This window comes from Filicampus tigris, chromosome 21 (assembly GCF_054856515.1).
Source record: "Filicampus tigris isolate MCC_2025a chromosome 21, RoL_Ftig_1.0, whole genome shotgun sequence".
Lineage (NCBI taxonomy): Eukaryota > Metazoa > Chordata > Actinopteri > Syngnathiformes > Syngnathidae > Filicampus > Filicampus tigris.
The window spans coordinates 184,442-207,395 of NC_141237.1; the positions used below are offsets into that span (position 1 = coordinate 184,442).

Here is a 22,954-nt window from a genome sequence, read left to right on the forward strand (position 1 = left end):
TAACTTTTTTCTTGTTTTGTTGACAGGAACAATACAAGTTTTGTTATGAAGTGGCTCTGGAGTATTTGTCCTCCGCATAGAGAGAGGACATCAGAGCTTCCTCCTCTCTTTCATCATCCTCATCCTCACCCTCCTCTTCATCCACCTCCTGTTATGGTGACAGTGCTGCTGGACACAACCAGGAAGCCCAAAACCACGAGCACAACTACTGACAATGGATGAAGTGGAGGACATGTTTTTGCCTGAACGATGTCACGCACATCCACACACGCACATGCGTGTGTTTTGGGTGGACGCGTCTCTGTGGTCTGCATCTTAACATCTGAGTGGAGCGTCCTTTCAAAGACTCTCCCAAAGTTGATGTGCACTGCTTCCTGTTGGTCACATGATGATGATGATGATGATGATGACAGCAATGAAGTCACCTTCATCATATGCGCTTTCATCTGCATTACGCTCACACACTCTATGTTTCTCCCATTGTATTTTATTACTGACAAGAACTTGAACGTTTTGTGTGTGTGCACGCTGTAAGCAGGTGCGTGCGGCGTGCATGATGAGAGCACAGTGGTGAGTTGTAAGTTGTATTCAAAATGCCAAAAGGGTTAGACTTCACGTATGAACAAAGAGTGTTGCTTTTGGACGCGTGGCGGACGGTTGGGCGTTGCCATTGACTGCGAGTTGTGACGTTTGATATTTTGCACATAGAAGCGCAGCAAAGCCACTATTTATTCTTTCTTGTTGTCCTTATGAAGCATGCAGACCTGTCTGGTGCTGATGTTAAATGTATTTATTGAAGAGTTGTATTTGTGTTGTTTGGGGTCATAGCTATCACGAATAAAGAAGTCAATATGTTCGAACACTGCCTGGCGTCTGCACACTTTGTCTTCCAGACCACCGGGAGGCGTCCTGGCCAACTTCCCAGCGCTTTGAAATGAGTGAACGTTAGCGACAGTTAGCGTGATGACAGAATAAACACTTAAATAGTCCAATTATACACCATGTTCCTATGGGATGATATTTGTGCCACTAGAAACCAAATCTGAACTGCTTAACTTGAATATTCGAATCGAAAACTGAATTATTGAGTTACATAAATTGTATAGTTATTCATTTGAATCTGAATTGTTCGATCTGAATTTGATTTTTTTTTGTTGAGAACTGTATCCCAATAAACTTTAAACTGAATTTACGACTGTAAAATGCGTTTTGAATTCCTCAAACAAAAGTGCATCTCACTAAAAATTAAATGCTGAAAATGCTCACATTCAGTTCGACGAGTAAAAATTCAAACTAGTGACAGACATACGGTTAACTTTAGGCTGAGCAATCGATTGGAGATACAGCGATCTACTCTTAAGCAGCTGTTAACTCTTATAAATTGACCTTTGTGGTACAAGCCATCGGGTCACGGAGGGGTGGAAAGGCGTTTCCTTTCAATTTTAGGAAAGGACAGCGCACTTTTAGAAACGTATCAAAACGAAGCGCCGTAGTCAGTCCATCTCGATTTCCGGGTTATTTTTTCAAACCATAACGCCAATTGAACTCCATGCCTTAGGCATTACTGACACCTAGGGGTACAATCGGCGCACTGCATATATACATAGTGAGGCCTCATTACTACAATTCTAGCAATCTGCCTGGTTGTTTTTGTCTTTTTCTCTCAATAAATGTGTCAGAAAATGCCCCGTTTTGCCATTTTTTGTCCCCCTTTTCAGGAACTTTTGTCATCTTTTTCAGGAACTATGGACGTTTCAAAATCGGGTAAAAATGTGTCAATATTAATGGTATTATACTAGTTAAAACAGTGCAATCAAAAACAATAAGAAAAAAGCGGATTGGAATTTTCAACAGATCTTTTGAATAACAGGTGTAAATGTACATGAACACAAATATTAAAGAGATTTTGAATGTCCTTAAATTCTAGTGTGGATGAATCATAGTCGATCTCAGAAACCCAGCGTTGAAACTGTATGACCTTAAAATATGATCGCTTAGGCGTAGTATCTTTGAGGTAGCTTAATCAAGTAATTTTCATATCAATAACACTGCCCCAAATAGAACAGACACTCAGCATAATATGTCATGTCATGTCATGTCATCTTCCCAACCGCTTAGCCTATACAGGGTCGCGGGGAGGTGCTGGAGCCTATCCCAGCCGTCAACGGGCGCAGGCAGACTACACCCCGAACTGGTCGCTAGCCAGTCGCAGGGCACACACAGACACCATCACTGAGCGGGAATCGATCCCACGCTGCCCGCACACAACGCAGGCGTGTGTACCACTACACTATCAGTGGCATAATATGTACAGTATCATAATATGAAACAGAGCCTGGGATGAGCGACCAGTCTATGTATATATGCAGTGCGCTGATTCTACCCCTAGATGTCAGTAATGCCTAAGGCATGGAGTTCAATTGGCGTTATGGTTTGAAAAAAGAAAAAACAAAATCGGAAATCGAGATGTACTGACTCCGGCGCTTCGTTTTGATACGTTGCTAAAAGTACACTTTCCTTTCCTAAATTTGAAAGGAAGCGCCTTTCTATCCCTCTGTGACCCGATGGTTTGTACCACAAAGGTTAATAAAATGTGTTATAAGAGTTAACAGCTGCTGAAGAAGAGATCTCTATCTCCAATCGATTGCTCATCCTAAAGTTACCCGTATGTCACTCACACAGGTTTGAATTTTTACTCGTCGAACTGAATGTGAGCATTTGCAGCATTGAATTTTTGGTGAGATGCACTTTTGTTTGAGGAATTAAAAACGCATTTTACAGTCTTAAATTCAGTTTCAAGTTTATTGGGATACAGTTCTTCACAAAAAAAAAATCGAATTCAGATCGAACAATTCAGATTCAAATTAAACAATAACTATACAATTGATGATATTCAATAATTCAGTTTTTCAATTCAATAATTCAGTTTTTTTCAATTCAATAATTCAGTTTTCAATTCAAATATTCAAGTTAAGCAATTCAGATTCGGTTTCTAGTGGCACAAATATCAGCCCATAACTGACATAATAAACTAAAGAGGCGCCACCGTGTGTTACAGCACGTGTGATTGATTTATTGCGCTTCTTTTTGTTGGCTTCAGTCCACTTGGTGGCGGTAATGCGCCATTACGCTGCTTTGGCAACCGCCGATTACCACCACCGAAGAAGAGCAAGGCGAGCAGGAAGTAACGTTAATATGACTGAAAGTGGCGCGCAGGTGAGACGGTGAAATGTCCTTGAATCACTTGACATTTTTTTCCTTTCTTTTTTCAACTTGACAGTATTTGTTTGCCCTGTTGACAATGTTTGCAATGCAACCACGAGGCCCACCGTCAGAGTAACTTCATCAAGTAGCTCTGCTAGCATAGCGGTAGCGGGCGCGAGCGCGAGCGCGGGCTCCGTGTCATAATGAAGTGGATGCAGCGATGAGCGTGGGCGCCGTCTATAACGATTGACCCCGTTCGTGTTTCCAGCTGGTAGCTCGTCTTGATGGCCGCCAAAGTGTGCGTGACATCGAACCTCGCCTCTTCCCACAAAACGCAGGACCTGGACCCGGTCAGTCAACAATATGACCCTCGACCACACACCAAAACGATTCAACATGGGCAGACACCCAAACGGTGTTCACAAGCGTCCACTTCACAATCACTAGAGGTTGCGTTTGTTTGGTTGTTTGTTGACTTTTGGGGGGGCGTCAAAGTCTTCTTTAAATTTGAATATGAACATACACAAACAGTTATGGAGACAGTTGGTATATGGTAACATGAATTTTGACACAACCAAAAACATAATTAAAACTAACGTGAAAACATGTCAGAATTTAAGTCATGTGACATGTGGAGTTGATGGGCTGAACAAAGCGACAAACCCAAAAAGTGAATACCTCTCGTTCATTCATGGATTTGGGCATCAAAACCTTTCATCATCTAATTTGAAATGTTGACTAGGTGTTGTATGTTTAAGACACCGGAAGGGAAACACCATAGCAACAATCTCATCACAGCGTACCAAGTACTGGTCTATGAGAAGGTTCTAATGCCCAGCAAAGCGTAGATAGATGGATAGTTACTTGATTCATCCCATGAGGGAAATGAACTTGTCGTAGCAGCAATATTCACATTCATGCCAATAAAAGAGCAACCAGCCAAGAAAAAGACAAAAGCAGCATTTGAGGGAGTCCCAAGGAAAAAAAGGCATCCGTCTAGCCAGAAGAAAAGTAGTAAGGTGTTACGTGTTGGCAGTAAGAAACAGTCAAAGTAGGCCACCTCAGTGGCTAACCAAACAGCGCAATTATTGTCATGACAGTGATCGAGTCAAATCTCGTGAAATTCGGCTCGGAGTGCCAACGACACGTGGCAGACAGCAGGTCAATGAGGCCTTCTCTACGCTGCGACACATCCAATATGGCGGGATCATCAGCGTAGCTTTCGGCGCGCAGCGAGGCATCCGTGTACACTCGCTAACTGATGGCGTGGCGCCTTTATGTCAGGGGCGGTGGTGGAGCTGTACGGGACGGAGGGGACGGGTGAGTTGAGGCTGCAGGAAGCGGCCCGCCGTCAGCGGCGCTCCCCCCTGACGCTGGCGTGCGCCTCGCAGGTAAGACGGAGCTCCTCTACCACTTCCTGTGTCGCGCCGTGCTGCCCGCCGACGCCGGCGGCCTGCAGCTGGAGGTGCTCTTTGTCGACACAGACTACAGTCTGGACGTATTGAGGCTCGTCAACATCCTGGACGCCAGGCTCGCCGCCGGTACTGGTACCGGTACGTCGGGCGTCATGCTACTGGCGTGCATGAGTGTGTGTGTGTGTGACCACGTGGACTTGGTGTGTGTGTTGGTCTCTGGCCTCCAATCATTGTCTTGCTCCCCCAACTCAGTCTCCCTCACTCTGTCTGTCTGTCTGTCTCCACCTCTGTGCCCCCCGACCCCCTCGCTCCCTCCCAGCGTCACCCAGCTGGCCGGAGCAGCCCGAGGCCCGCGTGCGCGCATGTCTCTCCCGCCTGCTGGTGGCGCACTGCGGGTCTTCGCGGCAGCTGCTGGTCACCCTGCACGCGCTGCAGGCTCGCCTGGCGTCTCGGCCCGGCCCGGCGCTCGTTCTCCTGGATAGCGCCTCGGCGTTCTATTGGCCGGACCGCGGCGAGGGTGGGGCCAGCGTAGCCAAGCAGGAAGAGAAGCTGAGCAGATGTTCGCAGCTATTGGTGGCTCTGCTCAGGTGGCTGGACCTTTCTTGGGCCTTTTGTGCTTTCCATTTGCTATTGTTTTGTTGTCCGAATGAACGCATGAACACTCATTCAAATTGTCGTTCTTCCTGCGCCTGTCAACTGTACCCCATACGTCAGGGATTACCGGATCAGCGTGTTTGCATCCTGCCACGCCAACAGGAGACGCTGCGGCAACGCCTCCTCCTCCTCCTCCTCATCCTCCTCCTCCTTCTCTCACCTGTGTCGCCCCTGGCAACGGCTGGTCACTCACCGCATGTTGTGCTCCAGACAGCAAGTTGCTCCGGCCGGAGGCGGCCCCAGAGGTCACATGTTCAGCGTGCACTGCACGTCCTCGTCGTCCGGGTCCAAAGCTTACAGAAGCTGCTCCTTCCGCGTTGGTGACGGCGGCCTGGAATTTGTCTAACTCTCCTCCGATTGCTGCATGTCCTACTCGACACAGTGCGCAGAATCAAATCCATCTCTCAATGAATAAAGAACTGGCGCGACTCCTGATGTTCACCTCGTCGGAGTCGGAGCGTCTCATTTGATCGGCTGGTCGGGAGCACGCGTGTCAAACGTTCGGCCTGAAGGGAGGATTTTTTTGCTAAGTGTATTTTGAACCTCAAGGACAGGTAGACTGCAATGTTTGGCTCAAACTAACTGTTGTTGCTAATTTTGTCCTCTGGAGGTCGCAGTGAAGGCTGCACCGTGAAAATGAATCCATATGCAGAAAGATTAGAAATGGGAAATATCAATCACAGCTTGAGGTCAAAAGAGCGGAAGCGCTGCAACGACTTGGATGTCGAGCATTGGCGAGGCAGGGGAATCGATGAATGTGAATAATTTGTTTGCTCTCAAACAAAGAGCAACATTTGAGAAAGTTGGAAAGCTCTGATCTTGAGGAGGTGAGCTTGGGTTTCTAGACTGCAGTGCGTGTTTGCTTCCATTGTCATCACATTCACGACAACAAGCAAACGGCCACGTTTGGATCCGGGCCGGATTCTCGTTGGTCGGCACCGTAGTCTGGAACCTCCAAGTTCGGTTCAAATGTTTCAAAGTGCAGTCCCGATTCAATTGATACACACAAATCCAGCCCAGATGCTCGCTGAATCTAGTCTGGTTCCTTTCGGAGTCCTATTTGGAATCAAATAAGTCTCATCCCGATCCTCGGGCGGACTTTCAGTGCGGATTCCCAAAGATCCAGTCCGGACCTATTGGAATCCAGTCCGGATCTTCGTCAATTGAGTCTGGGTCCTTGTGTGTTTAGTCCGGATCCTTGCGAGTTGAAATCCGGTGCGGGACTTGAGGTCTGATGACACACACCGAATCACCACGAGCAGATCCGTGCGCGGGGTCAGATGCACTTTGACACGGTACAAGCGAACACACAGTTGGCTACACAAAGTGCGTGCTCATTTATTTACGGACTCACAGATTCAGGCAGGCAGACAGACAGACAGACAGACATGCTGACACACATGCCGCAAGGCGGGCTCTATGTGTTGCACGGCGGGCCGGACTACTCGACTTGTCCGCGGCGGCCCTACTTTTTTGGATGCCGCTGACAGGCGGGCGGTGCTTCGGTCGCTCAAACATGGCCTCCGTGATGGAGCCTCGACTGCAACTTTAACGTTTTCCGTCATCTTGCTCGATTCGCCGAGAGCCAAGCGCGACTAGTGCGGCCGCGATGAGTGGAGACGCGGCCGGCGACTTGCTGTGACTGCAGCGGCAAATGCGTGCTGGCGCTCGGACAAGTTGTGTGTCAACACATCGCTTGAGCTTGGCAGCAAGCTGGAGAGCAAAAGAAGGAGAATTGCATCCAATCCGTAAGACGCTTCGCTGGCTTTTCTCGCTATTGTCGTCTCGGGGCCGCTCGTACGTGTGACTTTTGGGTCTTGTTGGGACGAAACTGGACGCGAGCGGCTCCTTGAGCGTGACGGCTAGAGTTAGCCATGCTAACTGTAGCTGCTGCTAACAGAAGTGATCAGTCAACTGGGCGGTGCGACGAGCTAAATGCTAATGCTAACGCCAGTGTTTACACGTTTCGCTGGCTTTCTCAAACAGATGTTTCGAGCTTAACTACAACATTGAGACCCGTCGCCGGACCAAATTCAACTTTTGGCCGTTTACAGCACATCTTGTCCGATGGTGGCGTTTCGTGAGTTCAAGAATGTTAGCTGGCTAACGTCTGCCCATTACTTCAGGTCGTCATTATCATCCTCCTCCTCCTCCTCCTCCTCCTCATCTTTTAACTGCTCAGAGCCTTGGCAAAAGTCTCACGTTGTCCTAGTATAATGTAGTTTCCAAGAATTTCAATAGTGTTTTTAAGATTTAAAGTGGGAGGTTTTGGACTAAAAATCCATCCGGAGTGAAAGTAAATTCACCAGATGAGACGCAGTCACATGGATTTAAAGCGAAAAATACAATGTTTAAAACGTGCCAGAAGCTTCTGTAATTAGCGGGGTCAGAGTGACATCCTCTCTCTCACCAATGAAAACACACTTTCCCCCCAAATGCCTGACTGGCCTGTCATTTTGCTTCGAGTTTTTCTATGTCATTTTTGTGTGCTAAAGCCAATAGAAAATTTGACCCCAAAGCACCTTCAAAATGGAGTAAAACTGTAACCAGATCATTTGTCAACACGTTTCTCGGACCCTTTGGTTTAGTCTGCTACTCTGGGAATCCCTTTCATTATTGGCTGACAACTTTAAGTTAAGCCAAGCTCGAATGGGCCAATATTCCGAGGAGTTCTCTGGAAAGATTAAACTTATTGATGTTTGTGTGCATGCCAGCAGCCCAGGAAGTGACATCATCAAGCAGGAAGCGGGCGTTAAGTTGTCTTTCATGTTTTGATGCAGAATGCCCTCAGAGGACAGAAGAGCGCCACCTCCTGTCACTCGGGCCGGACGCAAAGCCGCCGCGTCGGAGAAGCGGCCTCGCGGGCGACCTCGTAAAGATGGCGTAGGCAGCCGCGCTGCGCCTCCCCCCCCTCAACCATCACCACCACCACCACCTTCTCCCAAATCCAGGAAAAAGTAAGTGAGATGAGTCAGGCCGGGTGGTTGTCTCTTGCCACGTGTCATGTGTGTTTACACTGTGAGCCATGTCGGTTTCGGGTCACTTGGTCGTCGTGCTTTTCCCCAGACGTTCGTTTTGACTGTGAAACCATCTCATCAGCATGTATACAGAGGACCCGCGCTATTTGTGGGACATAGTGACCGGGCAGGCCCACAAATAGCTCCAATCTGCGTATAATTGATGCTCATTTTGATTTCACTGGGGAGAAAAATTGTAAATGAAACCCCCAAATTTTTGAATAAGCGTGGCAATCGTCGATTCCCAGGTTCCCCGCAACCCCCCCTGTGCACTACAGCTTGCCAGCGTCCAGTGGGAGAGATGCAAGACCTTATATTGTCCTTAGGTGTGAGTGCCTGTTTGCCTGTACTAGGGTTGCACGGTATACCGGTACCACGTTTTTAAGACGGTACTATACCAACATTTAAAAACAAACGGTACTTATATTTAATTTTATTGAAAGTGCTTGAATCGGAGCCTGTCTCTTTAAGCGCAGCCAATGAGTGTGGCGTAGTTGCCCAACTTACATGCTCAGGCTCAGAGAGAAAGTGAAGTTGCGCAGACAAACCAGGTGGGAGATAATAACAGAGATGGCAGCTGCAGAAAAGCCCGTACTCATCGACAAAACGGGGGCCCGAAGTACGGCGTGGAAGTACTTTGGGTTCAACCGAATGAAAAAGGCAAGGCAATGAACACAGAAGCACCTTAGTGTAGGCGGCGCTACAAAGTCTGCCTCGCGAAAGGAGGCAACGTGTCAAATTTGTCCAAACGCTTGAAGGACAACAATGCGGATTTGTTCCGCGACTTCTGTGAAGAACGGGAGGTGATTAAGTTGTTCACTAGTTCACTACACTGTAACGTCAATGAAAGAAGTATAAGGCTCCTTCCAACCCAGTAGCAAACCTTCAGGAGCCAACATAACAGAGAGCTACATGTCCAGGGGGTGAAATTAAGCTGATATATTTGCCAAATGCGAGTGATTTCTGTATGTCTAGCCATTTATGAGTACCGGTGGTTTAAAAAAAAAAAAAATCATCTTTTTGTAGAAGCTTTTAATAAAATATTGTGAAGAGAAGAGACATCATGTGATCGCTTTGATTGAAAATCCATTTAGACAGACCAATACATGAAAATGTAATTCTAACAACTGACAATTTAATATTACTGTATTGTATTGTAAAAAACTCTGTTTGTCTAGTAGAAATTTTCTACTTCTCCTCTACATCTACTCGCCAGCGGTTGGGTAAGCCAAAATGACACTTTCAACCCCTGAACATGTCCATGGTAAAAAAATATGCAAATATGCATTTAAAAAATGAAATTACATTCTTAAAATATTTGAACAACCAATCAAGGCATAAAGACAGAGCATTATATAAATGAAGTATATTGAAACACATTTTTGTAAAACATTTTATTAGCCCACAATATATACGGTAATCCTATCCTAGATGATATAACGAGCCCCCATTTTTTTTTCTAGTTATGTCCATTAAACGTTTCATGTATAGTTTCAAAACACAAACCCTTTGAATTATAAGAAAAAGTAAAATAAAGCAGTGACATTCAAACTAAAATCCAATACCAATTATTTATTTTATATGTTGTTATTGTTCCCGAAGTCTGTTTTAAAATAAAGAAAAATGTTGACATTTGAGTGTTTCACCTGTTTGCAAAAGTACAGAAAAGTATCAAAATACATAATGGTATCGAAAAAGAAATTTGGTATGGTGACAACCCTAGTCTGTACCTGCATGTGCCCTGCACTTGGCCAGCGACCAGTCCAGTGTGCAGCCCCCGGGATTGCTGCTGACTCCCAGAGACTCTGAACTGGACACGCGCTACAGAAATGACATGAAAAAGAGAAAGGGCATTTTGCAAGATGACGCTTGATTTATTTTAGTGACCCACATAACTCAACGTCACAGGCCTGATCCGGATCTGGTTCCCAGGCATTGACACGCTTGCTTTAGAGGAAGCGATTGTGTTGCATGCTGGGGGCCAGGAAAGGAGGAGAGTGTGCGGCCGCAGGTTTGATCATCCTCATACCTGTGTGTCTGTGTGTGTGTGTGTGTGTGGGGGTGTGTGTGTGTGTGGGGGTGTGTGTGTGTGTGTGTGCGTGTGCGTGTCTGTGTGTGTGTGTGCGCGCGCGCGTGTCTGCAGGGGGAGGAGTCGAGGCCAAGCTCAAGTGGAGGATGAAGAGGGCGTGGACACGACAGATAAAACGCCACCGCTTAACAAGACGGCAGGTGAGTGAGGATGAGGACCATGATCAGGGTTTTTCTTGGCTCAGTCCAAGGTGGATTTTTGAGCCGCTGATGTAATTAAGACATTAAGACAAGTTCTCTCAAGTATTTACATGCATTTTGTTGTTCTTTCATTTGACAGGTTATTCTTTTCTCTTTCCTAAATATGTTAAACTCAATACAAAATGAAAGTGCAACCATCTTCCATATGAAATGAAACCTACCCAAAGTGAGCGTGTGTACAGTTTAGCAGCAAAGTTTTATTTCCTGTTGCATCTTTTGGGTTAATACAATCTTCTCCTTGTATGTGTCCTAAAACAAGATTTAGCTCTTTGTCCACCACGTTTTTCTTCTTCTTCTTCATCATCATTGACAGCTTCAAGAGCGACTTGCGGTTGTTGGCGATACGCCGTGGTGTTAAAAAAAAAAAAAAGCCCAAAAAACGAAGAAACCCAAGTTAATGCAATGCTCGTCAAGTAAGAGCAGTTCATGATGTGAGATGCTTGAAATGCTTTCAGACCCAGAGGGGCTCAAAATGAGGCGGATGGGCCTCCCTCCAAATTTGATGAGCAGGAAAACAGGATGAGGAGGCGCAAGATGTTGATTTTGAATTGTTTGTCAGCAGAGTTGACAACTGGACGCCGCGGCTCCGCATCCAGGAGGAGATCCAACACTGACTCTGCCCCCACCGTCACGGAAATCCCTGCCGGCGACCCCCCTGTTCCTCTGGCCCCGTCCCCGACATCGATCTCAGAGGAGGAGCCACCGCAAACGGCACTCGTTGCCCCGCCCCCTCCTCTTCACAGCCCCGCCCCCTGCCTGAGCGCCGAGATGGGCGGCGGTAGCCTGGCCTCCAGCCCCGCGCGGTCGCCCCGCCTACGCCTGGAGGACGACGACGCCGCCGCCGCCGCCGCCGCCGCCGCGCCGTCGCCTCTCTTACGACGCTCCATGTCGGAAGAGTCGGGCTCGCCCACGCCCAGCCTGGGACACACCGAAAGACGGTGAGCGTCGGCACCTGCGCGTTTGTTTCCACGTCAACGGTCCTCACAGTCCTCGTGTCGTCCCGTCAGCCTGCAGCAGTGTGCCTTCTGTTACCGCGGCGAGCGGCCCCCTCTGGGCCAGGGTCCGCTGGTGGTGTTCGGACCCACGCCGGGCTACGTCCCGCTTCACGTCCTCAGCCGCAGAACCTCCTCGGACCGCGACGGCGATTGTCACGACCATTCCTACCCATGCGGCCACACGGTGCACACGTGAGTTGCAACAAGAACGCAAAGAAAAATCTTTATTTTATTTTTTGGTCAACATCACATTTCTGTTTTTAATCTTCTTTTTTTTTTTTTCAATCTTACACAAAAGTAGGCTCTTTATTTCTTCCCTTGTGTTTTAGTTCTCCTGTCGCTAACACTTTTTCTAACTCTTCTGTCAGCGTTCATTTGGAACAATTTACACTGATAAAAGATGCAGTATATAAATAACGTGACAAAGAGCTGCCACCTTTGGAATTGTTCAAAAGAAAATGTTATGGGCACTGGGCTTGGAAGGCCTATAAAATCCTCCAGAACACACATATTCAGACAAAAGCAAACAATCGATGACTTCAGTGCATGACATTTCTCAGCAAGAATCTTCCATCTGCGCCATTTAAGCACAAGTTCCTTCCGTATGGGCTTATTGGTGGCTATTCGGAGTAGCCGGGCAAGCTAAAGCGTCCAGGAGATAGGTTGATGTTGAAAAAGAATCAAGTTACACTGTTTGACTTGAATTATTTTTGGGGTTTTTTGTTTTTAAGCTTGATTTTCTATCGGCGATATCACTCAAAAATGTTCACCAAAAAGGGCCTTTTTGCCACACCAAAAACTCAATTTCTCCAGAAGCAAACATCCGATTTGCACAATTCTTGCTGTGTTATATTCCGACCACACTCAGCATATTGTGTTTTTTTGCGAATACAAACTTGATCCTTAAGATCGGGCCCTCATGTCTTTGGCAATGTTGACTCCGAGATCGCCTTCATCTATCATATGTCAAACAAAACCGTGTGGAAAGGATTCTTCTGATGTTGTTTGTCTCTTGCAGTGCCGTGCTTGTCAGTGCAGTGGTTCCCAAACTTTTTTTTGTCGCACCCCCCTTTTGGAGATGAAATTATTTTCACCAGAAGCTCCAACTTGCTTGCTAGCAGTTGTGCAAACCTGCTGCTCCTTTTTTGTCTCAGTCTCGGCCGTTAAAGACCACAATGATATTTCTCGTATTCATTTCACCGTACGCATCCTGTGGGTGTGGGTGTGGTTAAAAAAGTCAACTTTATTTAGCTGCCGACCCTACGCGGCCATAAGCTCACTTCATCCTATGCGGGCAAAATGAGCAAAGGAGTGTACTAGTGTTCATGGTAGCCCCGCGGCCCCCCAGTTTGAAAACCACTGTCTTGGTGGCAATTCAGCAGCAATCACAAGTACTGACCTCCTGTGTGTGTTTGTAGGAAGAGCAGCAGTCCAGCACAGTGCGGTGAGTGGTGTTTAGCGTTTTCCTGTTGGCTGACGCAGCTTTGCAGTCTGATGAACCTTTTCTGCTTTCGCAGACGACGAGTCTTCCTTCGAGTTGCTGGAGCAGCTCGGAGCCATCGGACTTCCGCACGACATCGACGTCCAATCGCTGTTTGACCCCACTGGTACCTTGCACACACAAGCGCGTGCTGTCACTTGTGCCTGAACTCTTTCTCACACGCGCGCGCGCGCGCACACACACACACACACACACACACTTACACTTGTGAAGTGACTTTGTTGTGTGTGTGTGTGCGCGCGTGTGTGTGTGCGCGCGTGTGTGTGCTTGTGCGCGCGCAGGTCAGTGCTGCGCTCACCTTCAGTGTGCGGCCTGGTCTGAGGGCGTGTGTCGCGGCGAGGGCCAGTCGCTGCTGTACGTGGACAAAGCCATCGACTCAGGGAGCACACAGGTCAAGTGCCGTACTTGAAGGCAAACTGAACATATCACGCAATAACACAGGAAGAGAATAAATGATTACATGAAGTATTCCTCTTTCATCAAACTATTACCCCTTTAACAAGTTGACAAGGACGCACTCCTGCAGTGTCTCTGCATTGTATCCAAACCTAATAAGAATGATGAAGAAAGCGTATAAAGGACGGGGAAGCGAATCAGTGCATGCTGCCACAGCAACTGCAAGTGTGTTTCAGCCTCACGGAACCCCCCCAATATCTCCCATCCAGGTGTGCGTGTTCTGCGGTGGTCTCGGAGCGTCGCTGCGTTGCCGAGAGACGGGCTGTGGGCGGAGCTACCACTTCCCATGTGCTGCTGCTGCGGGAGCTCATCAGGACTGGGAGCTGAAACGCACGCTGTGCACAAGACACGCGCACAAGGGTATGCACGCCACACGCGCACACGTGGCTGCAGGTGGGGAGCCCAGTCCAAGTGAAGTCGCCAAATGTAGGACTTACTGAAGACTGCAGCTGACCTCAACTCAACTTCAGCTTGATCTACATGACCTGACAAGTCGTGCCATTTACAAAGTTGCATTTTGAGCACAGTGTGCCGGTACCGGATTGGGTTGTTTTGACAGCAAAAAAACAGTAGACCGAGGCAATGCCAATGTGGCTAAACTAAACCCAAGCGATGAGTGGACAGGACATGCTTGATTGATTTTCATTTATTTATTTGGGAAGTTTGGGCTCTGCATGGCGTCGCACGCTGCCAATACTGCGTCCGTGTGTTGCTTGACGTTGGTTCCACTCCTGTGAACCACTGCACGTCCCTTGTGGCTCTTTGGTTTCAGAGTCTCGGTCATGCGTGTCGTGTTCACGCGGCAACGATGTCGGCGGTCTGTTGATGTGCTGTCGCTGTGGCAACCAATACCACGCTAGATGCTTGGCCCCGCCCCTGGATCCTTCCTCCCTCATCCGGGCTGGCTGGCAGTGTGCTCCATGTCGAGTGTGTCAGAGCTGCAGGTAAGGCATGCGCGCTCGGGCTGCTAAGAGTAGTCCACTGCCGGGCTGGACAATTCTGGCAAAAATAATCAGCACAATTATTTTGGTTGAGAATGAAATGACAAATGTTCATAGATTTTCAAACTTACTTAATATTCAACTACTAAAACTCAACAATTCCAAACTACCATCGCAGCCTCATGGCCATTCATCCCTGCACATTGAATAGATGTTCTTCTTTTTTACTTTTTGGCAAGTCCAAAATGGCCTTCCTTGTAAATATCATGTGGAATTGAAGCCTCTTGCATTTTCATCTCGCCCATCTTGAGACTTAGTTGGGCTAACCTGGGATCTCGAGGGTCGTGATTTGTGCCGAGTCATGTGGAAATGTGTCGGTATGACAAAAAAGTCCTCGGATCTTTGTATCCTTGGAATTTTGAGGAATCCTTGACAACTGATCTTAAAACAGAGCTCGACACAACAATGAGGGAAAAAAATGAATAAGGAAGTAAAAAAAGAGGATACTAAAATATTAGCAATTGATAAAACTGTAAAAATAAATGCTAGCTGTTCTTCCGCGCCTCGGCCACTTCAGGGCAGTGTGGTGCCGTGCACGGATGGAGTACACGTTTACGATAACGTCATTATTCTTCAATGGACAATTAATACCTGTAAAATGACTTTTTGCCGCTTGCTGTCGACTGAAAACGACATCACGTGTTGAGGGCTCAGGTGACAACCAATCACGGCTCAGCTTGTGAACGTGAGGTGAACCCGAAGTGTTTGGTTTTTGTGTTTATAGTTTCATAGTATCCATGTAGTGCAGCTATGTATAGTATATCGTTTTGGCTTCTATTTTAAAATACACAAGACATTTACAGTTAAATAAGTGAAGGCCTCAGTATCGCCTTCAATTTAAGTTGCATCAGGGAGCCTGTTTGAGCATGTCAGGAATGCTAGTATAAGATGCAAAGTTGAATAAAAGTTGAATGTACGTCTTAGTTGCCTTCATTTTTAATTTGCACGTATCTTAAAGAATTCAATCGGCAGCTACTTGTTGGTGCCATATGCTTCGACTGGCCTATGATCACGCTAGTCGACTAACCGTGACTACTATTGGTGACTAGTTGACTAGCAAAACCGTTTGTAGCAGCCCTAATGCGCCCCACGCACGCACGCTCGCACACTCGCACACACACTCGCAGACACTGTTGCAATGATGTAATGTGTGTGCTTCCGTCTGCTCTAGGCTGCAAGAAGACACATCAGCGTTGCTGGTGTGTGCTCGCTGCGATAAAGCTTACCATGCACACTGTCTGACTCCTCCACTGGATCACACTCCCAACAGCAAATGGACCTGCCAGGTGATGCGCGCGCACACACGCACACACACACGCGCACACACGAGACTGTGGTCAAGCAGCATAATGTTGGTGTGCATGCTCTTCTCCCAGAACTGTAGGGTGTGTCTCCGCTGTGGCATGAGGTCGTCAGGTCACTGGGCCAATCACCCCTTCCTTTGTGTGTCCTGTGACCCAGCTCTGCCTTGTGGCATGTGTGGCCACACCCCCGACTTGTACTCATTGCAGGACTATGTGACATGCATCTGCTGCTTCAGGTACACAGTTAACAGGAGTATGTTATAGAGCTGACGTGTGACATTATACGCGACACAGTTTTCCACCACATTTCCCCTTTTCTATCCTCCGCTGTATGCTGGTTTTGTACACGGGCCAAAGCCGTGTCTAATCTAAAAATGTTGCCTTGGCACCATTTTGCTGGTTGAAGTGAGGGGCAGGCGCTTCATTTAGTCACCCATAGGCATGTCTAAGACAGTGTGTTTCTTACATCCTGGGCCCTTTGTAGATTATTGTAAATTTGACCTGCAACAAATAATCAACAGCTAATCGATTCTCAAATTAATCAAATAGTCTGATAATTGATTAATAATTTTGAGCCGTTGTTTAACTTACAATTTTCCAAATTTTTGAACATCAGCCTGTCAGCAGTACATGTTGTCTGATTTCTGTCGTCCTTTGTGAAAGCAGACTCATTATCATTGTGTTAACTCAAGATAAGGTATTTGCAAACATCTGCTGTAACCCTGGAAAACAACGATCAACATTTGTTCCCATTTTTGTGACAGATGTTACGGACCAAACCGGTACCTGAATCATTCTCAATTTACGGGAGACATAATAGTCGAATCTATTATGGAAATAAACGTAATTTGCAGCAGTTATAAATCTTAAGTGGTCACTGATAGTGTAGTGGTACACACGCCTGAGTTGTGTGCAGGCAGCGTGGGATCGATTCCCGCTCAGTGACAGTGTCTGTGTGTGCCCTGCGACTGGCTGGCGACCAGTTCCGGGTGTAGTCTGCCTTCGCCCATTGACGGCTGGGATAGGCTCCAGCAACTCCCCGCGACCCTGTATAGGATAAGCGCTTTGGAAGATGACATGACGTGACATAAATCTTAAGTGGTGTCTTAATTGCTGGCAGATTTTTGCTTTTTGCTCTATGCGGCAGGGCTTGGTCCCTATTCACTGCCAAGGTGGAGGAACGCTGTCAGTTTCTAGTCAACTTGTTGTATGGCTTGACTGAGTGTGCCATGTAACAGCTTGTGTTGCGTGTGTGTGTTGTGTTGTGTTGTGTTGTTTTGTAGGTGTTTTCACACCCAGTGCATTTCCGTCGAGGCAGGCATCAGCGCGACAATGTGTGACAGCAAAAAATACGTTTGCGTCACCTGTCAGCCTCAGAGGTCGGAGCTAGCAGCACTTGCAGTAATCTTACACAGTCCTGCCCGAGACCTCCAGCTCACTCCCACACACACGCCAGATGTTCAAAGTCCTACTGAGGTTCTCCCCATTAGTACTACTGCTCACACCACAGTCCAGCTCTCAAATTCAGGGCAGGCGCAGACTCCAACTGACATTAGAATACTGTCGCACGAAAATCCAGTACCTTCGCCAGCCGATGCCACTGAGCTCCAGCCAAGTCCAACTCCAACTCCATCTCCTTCTAGCCCCACAGAGCAAAGACTAAGTCTAATCCTGTCTCCCTCTGACCCATCAGAGCTCCAGCAAAGTCCGTCTTCCCCGCCTAGCCCCACAGAGTTAAAACCAAGACCAGAATCTTCTCCTTCTCACGCTACAGAGCCACAGCAAAGACTAAGTTCAGAACAAACTCCTTCTTACCCCACAGAACTTAGACTAAGTCTAGAACTGTCTTCGTCTGACCCATCAGAGTTCGAGCAAAGTCCGTCTTCACCGCCTAATCCCGGAGAGCTGAAACCAAGACCGCAGTCTTCTCCCTCTCATGCTACAAAGCCACAGCAAAGACTAAGTCCAGAACAAACTCCTTCTTACCCCACAGAACTGAGACTAACTCTAGAACTGTCTCCCTCTGACCCATCAGAGCTCCGGCAAAGTCCGTCTTCACCGCCTAATCCCACAGAGCTAAAACATAGACCACATTCTTCTCCCTCTCATGCTACGGAGCCACAGCAAAGCCTAAATCCAGCACAAACTCCTTCTTACCCCACAGAACTTAGACTAAGTCTAGAACTGTCTCCCTCTGATCCCTCAAAGCTTCAACAAAGTCCAGAGTCATCATCATCTAACGCCTCAGACCTTAGACTGAGTCCAGCACAATCTCCACCTAACCCAACAGACCTCCAGCAAAGTTCAGAACAATCTCCCTCTAACTCCACAGTGCTGAGACAAAGTCCACTGGCATCACCTGCAAACCTCACAATGTTGCCGCGTAGTCCAACGCCATCTTCCTTGAACCACTCGGAGCTTCACCAAAGTCCTTCTTACAATTGTGAGCCACAGGCAAGTTTAGAAACACCTCCCTTTAACCCAACACAACTTAGTGAAAGTGCACCACAATCTCCATCTGAGCACACAGACCTCCAACCTTTCAAGTCTCACCAAGCAGACTTTCAACCAAGTCCTCCCTCATCCCCTCCCAACACCACAGAGGCCCAGAAAAGTACAGTCCTATCTCCTTCAAATACAACAGATCACCAGCAAAGTCCAATGCCATCTCCTTCTAACACGACAGATCTCCATCGAAGTCCATCGCCATCCCCTCCTAATGCCACAGAGCTCCATACAAGTCCAGTCCCATTTTCATCGGAGCCCACAGAGTTCCAGCAAAGTCAATTTCCGTTTCCTTCTAATCCCACAGAGCTCCATCTAAATCCAGCCCCATCGTCATTGAAGTCCACACAGGTGCAGCAAAGTCCAGTCCCTTCTCCTTCTGATGTAAAGGATCTCCAATTAAGTCCAGTCCAATCTCCATCAAATGACACAGAGCTACAGCAAAGTGCACTCCCAACTTCTAACATCACAGAGTTCCAGCAAAATCCGACACCATCTGTCTCTAGTGTCACAGGGCTCCATTTATTTCCAGTCTCATTTACACCAAAGCCCACAGAGTGCCCACAAAGTCCAGTAGCATCTCCCAACACGAAGGATCTACATCCAAGTCCAACCCAATCTCCTTCTAATGTCGTAGTTGTCCATCCAAGTCCAGTTCCCTTTCCTAACATCACAGAGATACAGCAAAGTCCTACACCATCTCCATATAAAATAACAGAGCTCCAGCAAAGTCCAGTCCCTTCCCCTTGTAACATCAGCGAGCTCCCGCGTACTCCAGTCCCATCTCCTTCTAGCATCACTGAAATCCTGCAATGTCCAACACCATCTCCTTCTAAAATCACAGAGCTTCGGCAAAGTCCAGTCCCGTCTTCATCGAAGCCCACAGAGTTCCAGCAAAATCAAGTTGCTTCTATCAATGTCACAGAGCTCCATCAAAGTCCAGTCCCATCTCTTTCCAACATTACACAGCTCCAGCAAAGTCTAGCACCATCTCTTTCCAACGTCACAGAAATCCCACATAGGCCAACACCGTCGCCTTCTAACATCCCAGACCTCCAACAAAGTTCAAAACCTTCCAATGTCACAGAGCTCCATCAGAATCCAGGAACATCTCCTTTTGACGCCACAGAGCTCCTTCACGCCCCAGCAGCATCTCCTTCAAATGTCACAGAGTTCCAACAAAGTCTAGCAACATCTGCTTCAAACGTCACAGAGCTCCATCAAAGTCCAGCAGCATCTCCTTCTAACGTCACAGAGCTCCGTCAAAGTCCAGCAGCATCTCCTTCTAACGTCACAGAGCTCCGTCAAAGTCCAGCAGCATCTCCTTCTAACGTCACAGAGCTCCGTCAAAGTCCAGCAACATCTTCTTGTAACATCCCAGACCTCCAACAAAGTCCAAAACCTTCCATTGTTGCAGAGATCCATCAAAGTCCAGCAACATCTCCTTCTCACGTCACAGAGGTCCATCGAAGTCAAGCAGCATCTCCTTCTAACGTCACAGAGCTCCATCAAAGTCAAGCAGCATCTCCTTCTAACGTCACAGAGCTCCATCAAAGTCAAGCCGCATCTCCTTCTAACTTCACAGAGCTCCATCAAAGTCAAGCCGCATCTCCTTCTAACGTCACAGAGCTCCAACAAAGTCAAGCAGCATCTCCTTCTAACATCACAGAGCTCCATCAAAGTCAAGCAGCATCTCCTTCTAACGTCACAGAGCTCCATCAAAGTCCAGCAATATCTTGTAACATCTCAGACCTCCAACAAAGTACAAAACCTTCCACGGTTGTAGAGCTCCATCAAAGTCCAGCAACATCTCCTTCTCACGTCACAGAGCTCCATCAAAGTCAAGCAGCATCTCCTTCTAATGTCACTGAGCCCCATCAAAGTCCAAAACCTTCCAATGTCACAGAGCTCCATCAAAGTCCGGCAGCATCTCCTTCGTACGTCACAAAGCTCCGTCAATGTCCAGCAGCATCTCCTTCAAACGTCACAGAGCTCCATCACAGTCCAGCAATATCTCCTTCTAATGTCATGGAGCTCCAACAAAGTCCAACACCATCTCCTCCCCGTGTTACACTGGTCCACCAAAATCCAGTCCCATCCCCTTCTGTCACTGAGCTCCCACAAAGCCCATTACCATCTTTATCAAAGACCGCAGCGGTCCATCAAAGTCCGATCCCATCTCCTTCTGATGTCACAAACATGAGACTAAGTCCAGAATCTTCTCCAGCAATCCCCACAGAGCAGCAGTTAAGTCCAGTACCATTTCCCTCAGACCCTGAAGAACTCCGTAAAAGTCCAATGCCGTTGCACTCAAAAGCCACCGAGGAAAGACAGAATTCTGAGGAACCCCAACAACTCATCGCACCTTCTAATCCTGGTGGAGCAGATCTGGAAGAAGGTGCTCTGCAACCTGCCCCGTGTCCAGCTGAGCTTATAAAGAGCAACCCGTCCTGCTTTGATACTGCAGATCTCCACGAATGTCCTGCTGCGTCTCAGTTTTGTCCAGTCCAAGTCAAGAAAGACCCACAAGTCAATCATGTTCCTTGGCACTATAAGGACAACCATGGCTGCTCTCCAATACCTCACTTGTGTTCAACACCACCTCCGTTGCCTTGTGTTCCTTTGGACCTGCAGCAAGGCGCTGTCCTTTTGACCTCCACACCATCTCAACTTAGTCCGCCATCCAGCCCTTCCATTCATTCAAGCAGGGAAAAGCTTGCAACCAGAATGTCTCCCAAAAGTCCGGATCGTACGATGGCCGAGCTTACTCTGTGTAGAACGGACGATGATGAATCAAAGCCCGAGATCATCTCTCCAGACGGCCGTGTGCAAGATGATGACACTCGGCCGATTAGACCCCATAGTCCTACTGATGAAGCGCTACCGTTCCAAAGCCACCAAGGAAGAAGCTTTCCAGAGCCCGGAACGTCACCGCTGCAGAGTCCTAAACTGGATGTTGAAATGGCGCCGGATCGGGAGAGCAAGTTCTCTCGTTTCATGGCTTGTAAACTTGAACAGGATCTCTCACCAAGCAGCAAGCCCTCTGCTTGCAGGCCCAGTACAGCTCCCGGTAGCCCATCAAGAGCCCCTCTTAGCTCGACCCCAAGTAATCCGTCGCTGCCTGTTAGTCCGGCGCGGACGCCCTCTACGCAACCTGCCAGGCCTTTGCAACTGTGGGCGGTCGCTCGCCAGTCTGTTGTACAATCGACCGTCTTTTGTGGCGGCGGCGCAGGGCTTAGGCCTGGAGACATTACACCGAATCAAAACATGGATGGCCAAACATTTGAATCTGATGTTTGTAGCTCTGCCACTGTCATGCCCGCACCCGCAATACTTTCCCGTCCGCAGAGTGAGCCATCGAGCCCCTTTGGTGATCTGCCGTCGCCCGCGCCAGCAAGCCTTGCTCACCAAAGCACTTCAGTGGACCACAGTAGCCCCGCTCTCGTGTCTTCTGACGCTGGGAATTTAGAGGATGTTCCTGGTATGATTGATTGCATGTTGCAGTGCTCGAAACACCAGGCTGGCCCCATGTGTATCCCTGCTAAAGTCAGCGGTGCTCGTCTTGCCAATTCACTTCAGGCCTCGTGTGACTTGACAGAGTTGACGGAGCCCGCCACTGTGAAACATTTACCAGACCCAAGCCGAGCAGGTAGCCCTGTGATGTCAACAGAAAGCTCCTCATCATCGGACGCCAGCTCACCTCAGACGGCGGTTAACCATCCGCGCCAGCTTGGCGAATTTGAAACGGGTCCTGCTTCAGTTGGAGACGTCATGCAAAGTCCAGCTGGCTGTGCGCATGATCGGGAACCTCCTCAGCTCTCAAAGTCTGGCGCATCCAGTCCCTTACCTGTCCCGACGTGCAGCAGTCCCTCAGAGACCATGCCGTACCATTCAACTAGAGCTACTCCTGCCCACTGTAGACCTGTTGATGGCAGCTCTGATAGCCGAGGTCTGATCAAAATTGGCTTGGAGGCCAGTCGCTCTTTGAGCAGCCAAAGTTCCTTACAAACTTGCGTGACATTGCGCGCACGCGCTAGCGCTAGCCCGACTCCAACGCAGGTTGCTGAAACGTGTCCCAGTAGCCCCACAGGTAGCACGCATTCGAGCCGTGAAGCGGCTGCGCAGGCCACTTCCCCAGAACAGAATTTACTTCGGCATGATTCTGCTCTAGGTTGGACTTCAGATCCTTCACCGAAGACCAAAAGAAAATCTCCAAGTTACCAACCCGGTGGCTCAGTGGCTGCTAGCCAGGCTAGTGGGACTTACCTGAGAGAGTTTTCAGCACCGTTAAGCCCCTTGAATGACAGACCAGCCGGGAGTCCCACCCAGCAACACGGTGACATGCCTGGAACGACACGTGCTTGTCAAACGCAAGCTGCAACAGCCAACCGCAGGCCGCTGGCGCCTCCTTTGCAGTCGGATAATGCACGAATTGCAGAAAGTCTTGAGGAGCCAGAGACCGTTACGGTTTCAGATGTTCATACTCACGTTCACTCAGAAAGCGGCCCCTGCCCTGCTGGTCCCGCTTCTGCCGCCCTGTCTGAGGGAGAGTCCACCTCCAGTGAGTAGGATTGAGCACTCAACATTTGTTCAACTTTCAGATGCGACTTAAC

The 22,954-nt window shown here is 48.2% G+C and overlaps 3 protein-coding genes across 8 annotated transcripts in view; all 3 read left to right on the forward strand.

The window, feature by feature from the left end:
• LOC147127001 (receptor-type tyrosine-protein phosphatase mu-like) overlaps positions 1 to 860 on the forward strand; it is a 34,167-nt gene extending 33,307 nt beyond the window's left edge. For all 4 annotated transcript variants that reach the window (XM_086020143.1, XM_086020146.1, XM_086020145.1 and 1 more), the window contains one exon: positions 27 to 860. In XM_086020143.1, the coding sequence (XP_085876269.1) occupies positions 27 to 80 (54 nt within the window). In that variant the 3' untranslated portion in view covers positions 81 to 860. The remainder of the gene's footprint in view (positions 1 to 26) is intronic.
• Positions 861 to 3,180: 2,320 nt separating this feature from the next.
• xrcc2 (X-ray repair complementing 2) lies at positions 3,181 to 5,714 on the forward strand. The gene is made up of 6 exons (XM_086021263.1): positions 3,181 to 3,216; positions 3,473 to 3,554; positions 4,489 to 4,524; positions 4,596 to 4,757; positions 4,939 to 5,206; positions 5,334 to 5,714. Exons 1-6 carry the CDS (start codon positions 3,196 to 3,198, stop codon positions 5,617 to 5,619), a joined length of 855 nt encoding a protein of 284 aa, XP_085877389.1. The 5' UTR covers positions 3,181 to 3,195; the 3' UTR covers positions 5,620 to 5,714.
• Positions 5,715 to 6,583: 869 nt separating this feature from the next.
• Positions 6,584 to 22,954, forward strand: part of LOC147127003 (histone-lysine N-methyltransferase 2C-like) — a 51,893-nt gene continuing 35,522 nt past the window's right edge. For 2 of the 3 annotated variants that reach the window (XM_086021260.1, XM_086021262.1), the window contains exons 1-13: positions 6,584 to 7,021; positions 8,054 to 8,230; positions 10,434 to 10,519; positions 11,142 to 11,517; positions 11,587 to 11,766; positions 12,993 to 13,018; positions 13,092 to 13,181; positions 13,357 to 13,466; positions 13,741 to 13,891; positions 14,304 to 14,475; positions 15,704 to 15,818; positions 15,909 to 16,072; positions 17,120 to 22,902. In XM_086021260.1, the coding sequence (XP_085877386.1) occupies positions 8,055 to 8,230; positions 10,434 to 10,519; positions 11,142 to 11,517; positions 11,587 to 11,766; positions 12,993 to 13,018; positions 13,092 to 13,181; positions 13,357 to 13,466; positions 13,741 to 13,891; positions 14,304 to 14,475; positions 15,704 to 15,818; positions 15,909 to 16,072; positions 17,120 to 22,902 (7,429 nt within the window). In that variant the 5' untranslated portion in view covers positions 6,584 to 7,021; position 8,054. The remainder of the gene's footprint in view (positions 7,022 to 8,053; positions 8,231 to 10,433; positions 10,520 to 11,141; positions 11,518 to 11,586; positions 11,767 to 12,992; positions 13,019 to 13,091; positions 13,182 to 13,356; positions 13,467 to 13,740; positions 13,892 to 14,303; positions 14,476 to 15,703; positions 15,819 to 15,908; positions 16,073 to 17,119; positions 22,903 to 22,954) is intronic. The other variant, XM_086021261.1, reaches the window with a different exon arrangement.